Raw genomic sequence first — 11,839 nt, 5'->3', positions numbered from 1 at the left:
AGCACCAATAAACGTCCTGCTTGTCCAGTTAAGACCATCCTACATGTTGGAGCTTTGGCTTGCAGGGTTATCAGAACATGGTGGAGAAAATTCCAAGTGACAGTTTTACCCATCAGAGTCTACAATGGAGGATTGACTCCATTCCAATAACCTAGCACCAGGCATTTTGTCTGAGTCCACTCAACCCAAAAATGTCCCACTCATCTTTTTTTTCCCATTGATACCTCCAGGAAGGACAATTAATTGCTTATGTGACTGAGAAGTCCATATTTGAGCACTGTAGATGAAATACAAGTAGCAAAGATTTGTTCTGAGTGGCACCTTTAAAGTAACAAAGGGTTAAGTTTAAGAATGGCTTGTTTCGGAAAACTGAACTGTCTTCATTATCAAGCCAAATGTGGTTTTGTCAGGATTTCATAAGTTTTGTTCAGTGAATTTTAAAAATTGTTAACTGTGTATGTAAGTGATACATTTTTAACCGCAAGTACATTTGGAATATAATCTGCCTTTCTACTGTACTGACACTTTAACATACTGAAGTTTAGAATATTCGGGATTAACCATTATAAAAATTGAATTTATTAAGAATCTAAAACTTATTTGCTGTCTACAGAATATTTGCAAGTTTGATTGACAGTATAAAAAAAAAAGCAGCGCAGCTACTTGGTTATGCATCAATGATCTGAATTTCGCCACTTTACTGCACACCAATATCCTGGACCTCAAAGTGAATAACCAATTGTATGAGGCAGAAAAAATAAATGTTGCATTTTGTGACTGTGCAAATCTCTATACAATATAGACACGATACAAGCAAAATTATTGAATGCAAGCGCATTATCTACAGATGCCTGTGGTAGTTCATTTTGAATAGTTCAATATTCAGAGAATGGTGATTTCAGTAGTTGAATTTTGGTTCAGGCCTTCTTCGTACCGTAGCATGTCCACCTTCTCAAGGGCCAAACAACCTTTCTCACCTGCACAATGAGATGAAAGATAATCTAAGCAATGTGCTAGCAGAGATCCACATGTTGAACAATAAAATACATTTGCTAGGCCTTTGTTTCTTCAGTTTTGCTAATACATTTTTTTAAATGATCCAGTTCAGGAGAATTTTGCTGGTTTACTCCTAAAATGAAAAGTTCTCAACAGAGAAATGTGCAAGGACTTAATGAAATTGAGTTGCTAATCAAACATGGAACAACATGCCAGGGCACTTTGCAGAAGCATGAGGGGGGAAAATGGATGTTGAGCCAAAAAAGGAGTTATTCGGATTGTTGACCAAAAGCATGGTCAGAAAGGTGAGTTTTAAGAAGGGCCTTGAAGGAGGGAGGCAGGTGGATGGGCATAGTTTAGAAGGGAGTTCCAGTTCATGGAGTCTCTGCACTGAAGGTATGGCTACCAATGATGCGCTGAAGGGAGTTGCACAAGAGGTCAGAGGAACAGAAAGTTGTTGGGCAGAGATTGTAGTTCCAGATGAGAATTCTAAATTTGAGGTATTGGGCGAGAAAGCAGTGAGAACAGGAGAGATGGATCAGCAGGATATTCTCTCTTGGGCCTCCTTATCTCGAGAGACAATGGATACGCGAGAGTGACCTCTCCATGGCGCATGCCTGGGCAAGTTTATGGAGGTTGAGAGTTGCCCAGTCGTCAAAACCCCGCTCTCAGCCTGGATATGGTGCAGGATCAATAGCAGAGTTTATGGAGGGTGGAGGTAAGCATTGCAATAGCTGAATCTGCAGGTGTCAGGCATGAATGAGTGTTTTAATAGCAGATGAGCTTATTTTGGAGTGGAGGCAGGCAATATTACCAAGATTGAAGCAGGCAGCTTTTTGAATGGGGAGCTTATGGTATTTGCAGCTCAGTTTGGAGTTTAATAGGGCACTGAGGTTATAGCAGTCTGGTTTAGCCTGAGACAGTGGCCGGGAATGAGGATGGAGTCAGTGACAAAGGTGCAGAGTTTATGCTGGGAGCCAAAGATGATGGCTTTTATGTTCCCAACGTTTGGCTGAAGAGAACTGTGTCTCCTCCATGACTGAAAATGAGACAAGCAGTCTGACAGTATACTAAGTCACTACATTTTAAAGTAATTCATTGTGTGAAGTGTACTTTGATGTGATAAGGCAAATAAATGCAATTATTGTATTACATAAGTTGCACTAAATATACAATGCCATTCAGAAATGTTGAGGAAAGTTTAGATTTGCTGTCCAAACCAGGAAGGTCCTAGGTTTGATCCCCAGATACGTAAACTGATCTTGGCTACGGCAGCAGTAGATAGCTTGAGTGCTTCTGGTTTAAGGAGAAAGAAATTGGCCCTGTTTCTTGTTCCAAATCATCCAGCCAGCCAGCTCTGTGGAAAGTACATTAGTGTGGATGTTGAGTGAGGGGGTTAGGCTCACTGGTGATGACCTCATAATGGAATAGATTACCACGACTCAGTATCAAAGTTAACACATGAATGATTGCCATTTGGATGAGGTACTGGAGGGTAACTGATACTTTTTGAAATACACTCCACAAGGAGAACTGCAAATTGGTGAGAAAAGAGAATAAAAAGAGTTTATATTTCAAAATCATCCATTACCAAAAGAATGGAGGGCTTCTCTTGCTGTGTCACGCACATTCACAATTTGAGAGTGGCACAAGCTGGCAATCTGATCAATGCTTTCCACAGCCTTGAAGGAAGAACAAGTTAAGATCCCATTAGATGTAATCTACTATTTATGATTAAAAGCAAGTTTAATGGTTCTGCTACAATTTGAGCGTCTCCAACTCTTCATTCGTATTTGCAACACAAGATGACTTCATAATGCAGTATTTTTCATGGACCTCCCACCCTGTTTTTCTGTTCACTCAGAATGCACCATGTTGTCAGACTATTGCTCGGGCTTAAACTCGTAACCAGATTTGCTGACAAAAAAAGTATACACAGTAGCAAGAAAATAATGATACAAATATTTGTAAAGAGATTGAATCAACACACGAGTTTAACCAGCTCCAGAACATATTTCCTAAACAGTTTGATTAGACAAGACTTTTGTAATATACAGATTTGTAGATAAAAAATATTGTGGGCTGAGTTTTGTGCTGGAGGCAGGGCTCCCGGCGCTGGGCTGAAAAGGTAAGAGACCCTTAATTGGCCATTGATAGGCCACTTAACAGCCTCAATTGGCCTCTGGGCGGGAAGAGCATTGTCAGCCTATCCTGTCCCCAGGAAGATTGCTGGGCAACGGGAAGGCAACGGGCTCTCCACCCCGCTGCCCACCCCCCTACCCGTCATGATACTCCATGCCCCACCACCTCAGAGGGCCTCAGAAAATTATGGCCTGTATGTAGGGAGGCAATTAATTATCTCAAGTGGAGTAAAAGCTGAACTTGAGCATTGAGCTAAGGATGGCTAGTAATGTGGGTCACAGACCTGAAACGTTAACTGGCCTGAACTTTACAGGCCCCTCGGCGCCATGGGTCGTGGCGCAGCGGCTGGTAAAATGCTTCGGGGAGAGGCCCATCTTACCCGCGACATCAAAAAGGGCCTGCCGCATATTACCGGCAGCAGCGGGACCTCGGTGTGGCCCCCCCCCCCGCTACATGGCGGTGGCACCACAATTAACGTATGGTAAAGAGTACTTACCTCTGCTGATTATGCAGCCCGCGCCTCTCCACTGACCCTTCTGGATTTTTCGCTGAACGGGTGGCCGTCACATACCGTCCCGTTCACAAATTGAAAAGCCGGCAGGTCCTCAGAGGCAGAAATTGTCGCCAGCAAAAGTAAGTTCTGTTATTCTGGGGTCTCACTCTGCATTACGGAAGGCAGGAGGGAGGAAGGAGGGGGTATATGCAGGGATCTAACTCTGCATTCTTAAAGGGAGGAGGGGCAGGGATACACAGGGGTCTAACTCTGCATTCCAGGTGGGAGGCGGGTATACACAGGGGTCACTCTGCATTCTGAAAGGGAGGGTGTCTGGGATTACTGGAGGGAAAGCTGTGCTGGCAAGAAGGGAGGTACCGTGTACCATCCCTCCATTAACAACGTACACTCTGTGGTTGTGAGGGGACAATGGCACACTAGGCACCCGGTGTGTTGGGAGGATGCCAGAAAGGGCAGGGGCATTAAGGTTTTATGGATAGTGGAGCCAATCAATTCAGCTGGTAGGATCTTGATGTGGTCATGCTGTGCAATTCTGAGTGTTGGCCAAGATGGGCAATGCCATGGCACGCCACATAGTTGATCCAGGAAAGCAGCTGATGTACCCATCAACACCAATCCATGCCCTGTTAGGAACCTTTGAATACATGCAGGGTTCAACTTTATTTATCACATGGAAATAGGTATGGCTCATCCTACACTGTGAGATCCTCTGCACGTGCACCAGAAGCAATACCAACAGGCAGGTGCGATTCACGTAGAGGCCCCCGGTTGTGAGCAGCAGCCCCCCAAGGGGAGCTCGCCATTGCCATCTGTCATGCATCTACAGGCCCCATATGTCATTCCATCGGATGTCAGAGTACCAGTGTCAGAGGAGATTGCGCATATAGAGAGGGTGGTGACACGTCTCTGTGCCCTGCTCAAGGATGACATGCAGCCCATGGGCTCCGGTGTACATCCCATGCCTTTGTTCCTCATAGTGGCAGCAATTCTCAAGTCTGACACCTCTACAGCCTTTTAGGGGCCCATCAGAGACCTTTGTGGGGTCACACAGTCAGCAGTGCACCACTGCATCAGGTAGGTCACCAGTGCCCTGCACCGGAGGGCCAGTGAGTATGTCCGTTTCAGGACGGACTCTCACAGCCATGACCAGAGGGCCAATGGTTCGGCACCATTGCCGGAGAACCATAGGTTGTAATCTCCATAGACTTCACTCATGTGGCCATCAGGCCTCCCGCCAGGCTACCACCTGCAGACATCACCATTAAAGGCTCAGTTTGGGGGAAGCTGGTTTGTGAACAACGTAGATGCTTGCAGCAAATGTGTGACCGCTTCTCAGGTAGCTCCTGGGTCTTGCGCCAGTCCCGGCCACCACCGCTGTTCACTGAACTGGCTCAGATGGAGGGGTGGCTTCTTGGAGATAAAGGCTATCCTTTGCAGACATGGTTCCGGATACCAGTATGAGACTCCACCACTGCTGCAGAGGACAGATACAACGCCAGCCACTGAGCTATATGAGCCACCACTGAGCAGGAGATCAGCATGCTGAAAGAGCACCTCCAATGCCTGTATGGATAGGGTGATGCCCTGTATTACGGGCTGAAAAGGCCAGCTCCTTTCTTTGCTGCTCTGCACAACTACGCACCCAATAGGGCCCAGGCCTGATATGATGAAGAGAGACATCAACAGGATTCCTCCTCGGACTATGAGGACGCTAAGGACCTACAATATGAAATACGCAAGGGAGGGCAGATGGCATCCAGGATCTGGCAGTGAGCTAGGGATGTACGGAAGTGGCTTATCAGACAAAGGCTGCCGGCTCCATAGGAACCGACATGAGCTCTGTAAGCCACACATCACCCTCGCTCACCTGCTGTACAACAGTCCACATCTGCAGCATCCCTGTGTAAACCATTAGAGGCAGCAGCTGACTGAGCCAATGTCCATGTCATTGAATCAGTGGAGACACTCATGAGTAATGGTGGCATGGCACTGGTGTTATTGCATACGTTGGCTCTCCTGAAAGTCCAACGGTGCAAAGGGATGTGACATTGGTGCTATATGCTGGCACAAATCATTCCCACAGAGAAAAGGACACACATGTTGGTGAGGAACATTTCATGAAAGACGTTTTTACGTTGCTGTGACACCCGTGCATTCCCATTTGTGTCAGTCTGTTCTCTGTAAACCTCTAATACTCTTTATGGTCTATTTAAGACTCACGTCCTGGAATGGGCAAAATTAAGATTATTCACCCAGGTGCGGCATGCCTACAAGAAGGAATGTTACACTTAAGTGGGAGAAGTGGATCGCAACTTCATTGGACACTGGGACACAGCAGGGTAAGTATGTGGCAGCAAAGTGGAAAGTGCTGAGGTAACTCAGGTCAGGCAGCATTTGTGGAGAGAGAAGGAGAGCCAACTTTCAGGTCTGTGAACTTGGACAAGTTAACTCTGCTTCTCTCTCCACAGATGTTGCCTGACCTGCTGGATTTCTGCAGCACTTTCTGCTTTGCTGCCAGATTGACAGCAGCCCCACTCTTCAGCAGTCAGGTAAGTATTTCTTTGACAGCTGTCAGGAAGCAGGTGCTGGGGCGCTTAAAATAGGGCCCCAGCACCTGCTGCACAACTGTCAAAAACTCTCTCACTCCGCTGAATGCCCCACCTCTCTCCACGTGATATGGGGAGGGCGGCTCGGCGCCGTGATTCTAATGAGCCCCCGCGCGTAATATCGCGGGGGCTCTGCAGTGGCCGCTAAATGTGGGCGCCGCGCTGTGTTGAAAGAGCGCCGCCGCACAGCGCGAATAAAGTTCAGCCCACTCTGTTTCTCTCTCCACAGATGCTGCCAGACCTGCTGAGTATTTCCAGCACTTTGTTTTAATTTCAGATTTCCAGCATCTGTATTATTTTGCTCTTATATTATTATGGCTAGTAACATAAAAGATGCATTACATTAAAAGATGCTTTCATGTCACGGGTATTAAATTTGAGACATTATGGCCTCAGCTTTCCGGCCCCATCCTGCCAGTTTACTAGTAGACAGGGCTGAAAATGTGTGGAGGGGTGCAATCTGCTGCCTCTCTTCCCTTCCAGCTTCCACTTTTCAAGCGGCCAGCCCCTGCAGCACAAAATGATCCCACCCATATCCAGGTGGTTGCAATGAAATTGTGTGAGGGTGAGAGAAATATGACCTCCACTGGTGACCCTCAGTGTCCAGCATGCAAAAGTCAACACAGGTTTTTTAGGGCATCAAAAAAGAGGAACTTGTGCAACTGCTTTCAGCGCATTCCCCATCAGTGCACGACAGCAAGTTCCCCAAGGCTTGCCACAACAAGTCACTGCCCACAGCCAGGCAAGAGTCCCTGGCACAGGCCAGGGAACCAGTTTCCCTCATGCAAGTTATCTCAGGGCTTTAACTAGGGCTTTGTATAGCTGTAGCAACACCTGCTCATCATTATAGCTTAGCCCTGTAGATATAAAGGCTAACAATCCAGTAGCCTTTGAGTTTTTTTTTGGAATTGGCTATTACATTTTAGTGATCTGTGTATATAAATCCTTAAATCTCTTTTGGATTACTGTTTTTCATCATTTAAATAATACTTTCATCAGGGGAGATATCTGGGTTCAGTGCAAGTGCTACCCTCCCCAGTATTTCCCCCACCACCACCCACCAGTTTCGAAAACCTAGGCCTCGTGTATTTCAAGATAACCCCTGATTGGTCAAGTTAAAGATCTACATTTCAAAGATGATCCACTAGCCCAGTGAAATTTAATTTACAGTACCATGAACAACTATCTCTAGCAGTATTCTCGAATTGTCTTTCCTCCTTACAAAGATGAAAATAATGCTTTTTAAGATTCCAGCTAATGAAAGGCATCTTTAAATTCACAATATATTGGCCTTTCTGAAACATTCCATGAAATGGATATAATAGCATTTTACTATTTAAAGCAAGACAGTCCTTTGCTCTGATTATTGGTTCACTCTGTCAGCTTTAAATGTCAACTTTATACATGACTTGTATTCATCTTATACGGTAACTTATCTGTATTTATAGATTTATAAAATTACAAAATTATTTGTAAGCATTAATAATGAGAATAAGGACTATTTATTTGAAATAGTTGCAAATATATTTTGGTGCTGTCAATAGTAGCACTAAATGTACAAAACCCTAATTTACCTTCAGTTGTTTAAGTGCCATGCAGGCAGCTCTCTGGAGTTGTGCATCTTTATCTTGCAAGATTTCTGTGTAGTAGGCCAAAGCCTGAGAAATGTGAAATTGGACTGGTTAATCAGTTATAATTTGTTAAAATTACAAATACATTAGTCATATTGAATCCACAACATAAAATGCCACTGATTTGACATTTAGGCACTATTTAGTCATTCCAAAATACACTGGGCCAGAGTTTGCTGGAGTGGGGCATCTCACAATGTGCCCTGTTAGACCTGTTCATGAAAGTGTAGGTTTTTAAAAAATTTTGCCCACAAAATTGTTGGAAATGTGAGCTGATAATAGCGCAGCTAGGGCATATGGGGACATTGGTAAACAATGGGATGAGTAATGTATCTCCTTAACCAATGAGATTAAAGGATAAGAAATAAAAAGAGGAATGACTGAGAAGGAGAGTGAATTAGAGTGGGTGAATTCAATGTCATCAGGTACACAAAGGGAAATAGAGAGGAAAGAGTGGATTAAGAGAGACAGACAGAAAGGAAGAGCAATGAGAAAAAAATAATTTGACATTTGCAAAGATCTCCTGAAACAATTCACAACCTGAAGGAATGAGACCCTATACTTACAATTGTTCATTTTTTGATTGGCAGTCATTAATAATTATTACACTGTCAAAGTAGTATTTGAGCTGTTAGTTATAAGATTTAACATTCTGTCTCGAGTCTAATGGGCAGTTAATGCGCAAATGCAGCAACTTCATGAAAATCACGGGGATGTTAAGTATGAGTTGCCATTTTTACAAAGCTAATGGAGGAGTGGCATAAATCAGCCAGCCACTTGTGGCAATCTGCAATTTATAAGTATCTATTCCTCACTCCAAGGTGCATGCTGATTTCCACATTAATAAAGATATGCAGTGTTCAGGCATCATTATTATTTTCCCAAAAACTGGCCCATTATTTCTCAGTGCATTGAAAGCTTTGTTTATGTTTCTTTTCAAGTTCATTGTTATGTTTTAACGAGGAATGTGGCTAAATATGACTTTTTATAACCTGGTCTTTTTCTCCTGTTCTCTTTTATTACCTCATGTTCCTATTAAGTTCCTTCAGTGTCGCTTAATAAACATCTGTGGAAACCTATTCTCATTTTTTTTAATAACAGGCTATTTATGCTATTACCCTCTCTGTTTAAACCTGCTTCTATTTCACGAGGAGACTAAAATATGTAAATAGGAGTGTTTTGTGAGTTCAACTCTAGACAGTTTTCATACTCACATTGTACCTCATCTAAACTAAATATTATCAATGGCTTGTAGTTCCAGTTGGCTGATTTACATTATTCACAAGTCAGGCTAAAACACAGCAAAATTTATATTTTTATTCTTTTAAAATTCAATTTATTCACAGCATAAGAATAATAAATCCTTACCTTTGTTCTAAAAATGTTATTTGCTAAAGCACTACGAAGGAATGAGGTTGCAGCTTGAGTGACCTTGGGATTCTCATCTAACTGAAGAATACTGATTGACTGCAAGGTTTGGTGCAGAGGCTGGAGCTCAGAGACTAGCTTTTCTTTTAACTTTTTCAGTGTCTTCATCTTCTGTTCAGTTTGTGGTGCTTCAGGGAGAAATACTAAAAATACAAAGAGTAGAATCAAAAAAATGAAAATACAGTTTGTACAAAGCCTTGAATAATTTGTTACTCTTCTCAGTCTTTTAATATGCTATTTTCCAAAATGTTAATTTTCTCAGTGTTTATTCATAGTCATACAGGTTTTGTGCTTACTTAATTAGAGGCATTTTCCATTATTTACGTACAGAAGTCTGAATTAATTTCAAACTCCTGAATCAGCTAAAGTGTATGAATTTAGGAATCCGCTGTTAATATTTGCTCGTTCTTGTTTTACCCTGGTTTTGCTCAGATGAGCTTGAAGTCAGCATCCTGATGTAACCATTGGGAAGCATGATCCTTTTTTGATTAGTGACTGACCCATATTCTGTTGTGGGCGATTTCAAAGCTCAAGAACAAAAAACATGGCTTCAACCAATTCATCTTAGCCTTGCCCTCACCTGACTGTCCCACCCTTTCTCAGCTGTTTTACTGACAGTCATGATGACCATTGCTTCTGCTCCTCCTACATTATTAACAACAGCAACTTGCACTGATATAGAACCTTAACATAGAAAAATATTCCAAGGTACTTCACAGAGGCGTAATCAGACACAAAGAAGGAACTATTAAGACAAAAAGCTTATTTATGTAACAGGCTGTGATAAGCATGGACAACAGAAATAGTAGGAATTGTACTCATTATTATTAAATACATTGGCCTGGAATTTCCATTTTGTTGCCCTAGTTTTATTCAGCATACTACACCTGGAATCAGCGCAAAAAAAACACTGAATTTTAAGTGCACTTTTTATTCAGCCCAAATCGAGTTTCCGCGATCTTTTGCAGTGGCTTAAAGAAACCTTGTGCTCGAAGAGGGCCCCACCCATAAAAGTGGCCACACTCCCAAGATGAATTAATCACCATTGGAGTTTCCACTAATTGCACTCATTTATGGGTTTTCGAGGAGGCTGTAAAAAAAAATTAAGCTGGATAGTTTTTAGGTGCAAGGACAGTAATAGGGTTAAAGGGTTTAGAACATAATTTTTTTTTAACTTACTAAAACTGACAATGGTACCCCAATATAAATAGCAAAGATTTCTGTATGGAATTTTTGAAATCATTTTCAGTTATTTAAGATTGGCTCACTCATGGGTGATGGACGAGACACTCTGATTAGATGTGTATTTTTTTATGATAAATCCATTTTTAGCTGTATTAATCAAACTGCACCACTCTTAAATATATCAGAGAATAGCCTTTAAAGCAAAATTTAAAAAAAATCTAAAATGCTGCCTTGATTATGTTGGTTTTTGGCAGATTTTATGTTCAGTGATATGCAAATGAGTTTGAACAGAAGGCTGAGAGGAAAAAAAGCACTTCTCGAAACTAATGCAATATCTAGGCGCAATTTGCATCTGGATCACCAATTGCCAAACCGGAAACTGCATCCCATTCTATTCCACATATGTAACCATGTTTGCAACTTTTATCTGGAAGAAGTTGCCGAACTTATTATTTGATGCTTACATGGATCTTCACAGAAATTATTCCGTCATGCTGTCGGAGATGGAACATCTCTAACCTGATGCTTAATCTTAAACCTGTATCGTAGCTAGTCTCAGTAGAAGGTGGTACCTTCTGCCCTCAAAGTGTTTCACTCTAGATTTTAGATTTAGAGATACAGCACTGAAACAGGCCCTTCGGCCCACCGAGTCTGTGCCGACCATTAACCACCAATTTATACTAATCCGACATTCCTACCACATCCCCACCTGTCCCTATATTCCCCTGCCACCTACCTATACCTAGGGGCAATTTATAATGGCCAATTTACCTATCAACCTGCAAGTCTTTTGGCTGTGGGAGGAAACCGGAGCACCCGGAGGAAACCCACGCAGACACAGGGAGAACTTGCAAACTCCACACAGGCAGTTCCCAGAATTGAACCCGGGTCGCTGGAGCTGTGAGGCTGCGGTGCTAACCACTGCACCACTGTGCCGCCCACTCTGAAGAGATTGAGATTGTTTCACTTTTCCTAATCTCTTTCGGGTTAATTCCCAGATAGGACAGCCAGTTCAATGAGGAGTGCACAAGGGCACTCCAGGAGCAATACGGCATACCTAAAAATGAGGTGCCAACCTGGTGAATTCAGGACTACATGAATACTAAACAGCAGAAGCAGCATGCGATAGACAGAGCTAAGCAATCCCACAAATAACGAATCAGATCAAAGATCTGCTGTCCTGCCACATCCAGTCATGAATGGTGGTGGACAAAACAACTAACCAGAGGAGATGGCCCCAAAAACACCCCCATCCTCAATAATCGGGGAACCCAGCACATCAATGCAAAAGGCAAGGCTAAAGCATTTTCAACCACCTTCGGCCAGAAGTACCAAGT

At 43.0% G+C, this 11,839-nt stretch overlaps 1 protein-coding gene across 13 annotated transcripts in view; it reads right to left on the bottom strand.

Moving 5' to 3' along the window:
* Positions 1-556: 556 nt before the first annotated feature.
* The window catches only part of ripor3 (RIPOR family member 3), a 240,440-nt gene continuing 229,157 nt past the window's right edge, over positions 557-11,839 (bottom strand). For 12 of the 13 annotated variants that reach the window (XM_068048182.1, XM_068048180.1, XM_068048184.1 and 9 more), the window contains 4 exons: positions 9,258-9,460; positions 7,833-7,916; positions 2,588-2,678; positions 557-977 (listed from right to left, as the gene is read on the bottom strand). In XM_068048182.1, the coding sequence (XP_067904283.1) occupies positions 883-977; positions 2,588-2,678; positions 7,833-7,916; positions 9,258-9,460 (473 nt within the window). In that variant the 3' untranslated portion in view covers positions 557-882. The remainder of the gene's footprint in view (positions 978-2,587; positions 2,679-7,832; positions 7,917-9,257; positions 9,461-11,839) is intronic. The other variant, XM_068048189.1, reaches the window with a different exon arrangement.

Source organism: Heterodontus francisci, chromosome 16 (genome assembly GCF_036365525.1).
Source record: "Heterodontus francisci isolate sHetFra1 chromosome 16, sHetFra1.hap1, whole genome shotgun sequence".
Lineage (NCBI taxonomy): Eukaryota > Metazoa > Chordata > Chondrichthyes > Heterodontiformes > Heterodontidae > Heterodontus > Heterodontus francisci.
This window is presented reverse-complemented; position numbering and strand designations above follow the sequence as displayed.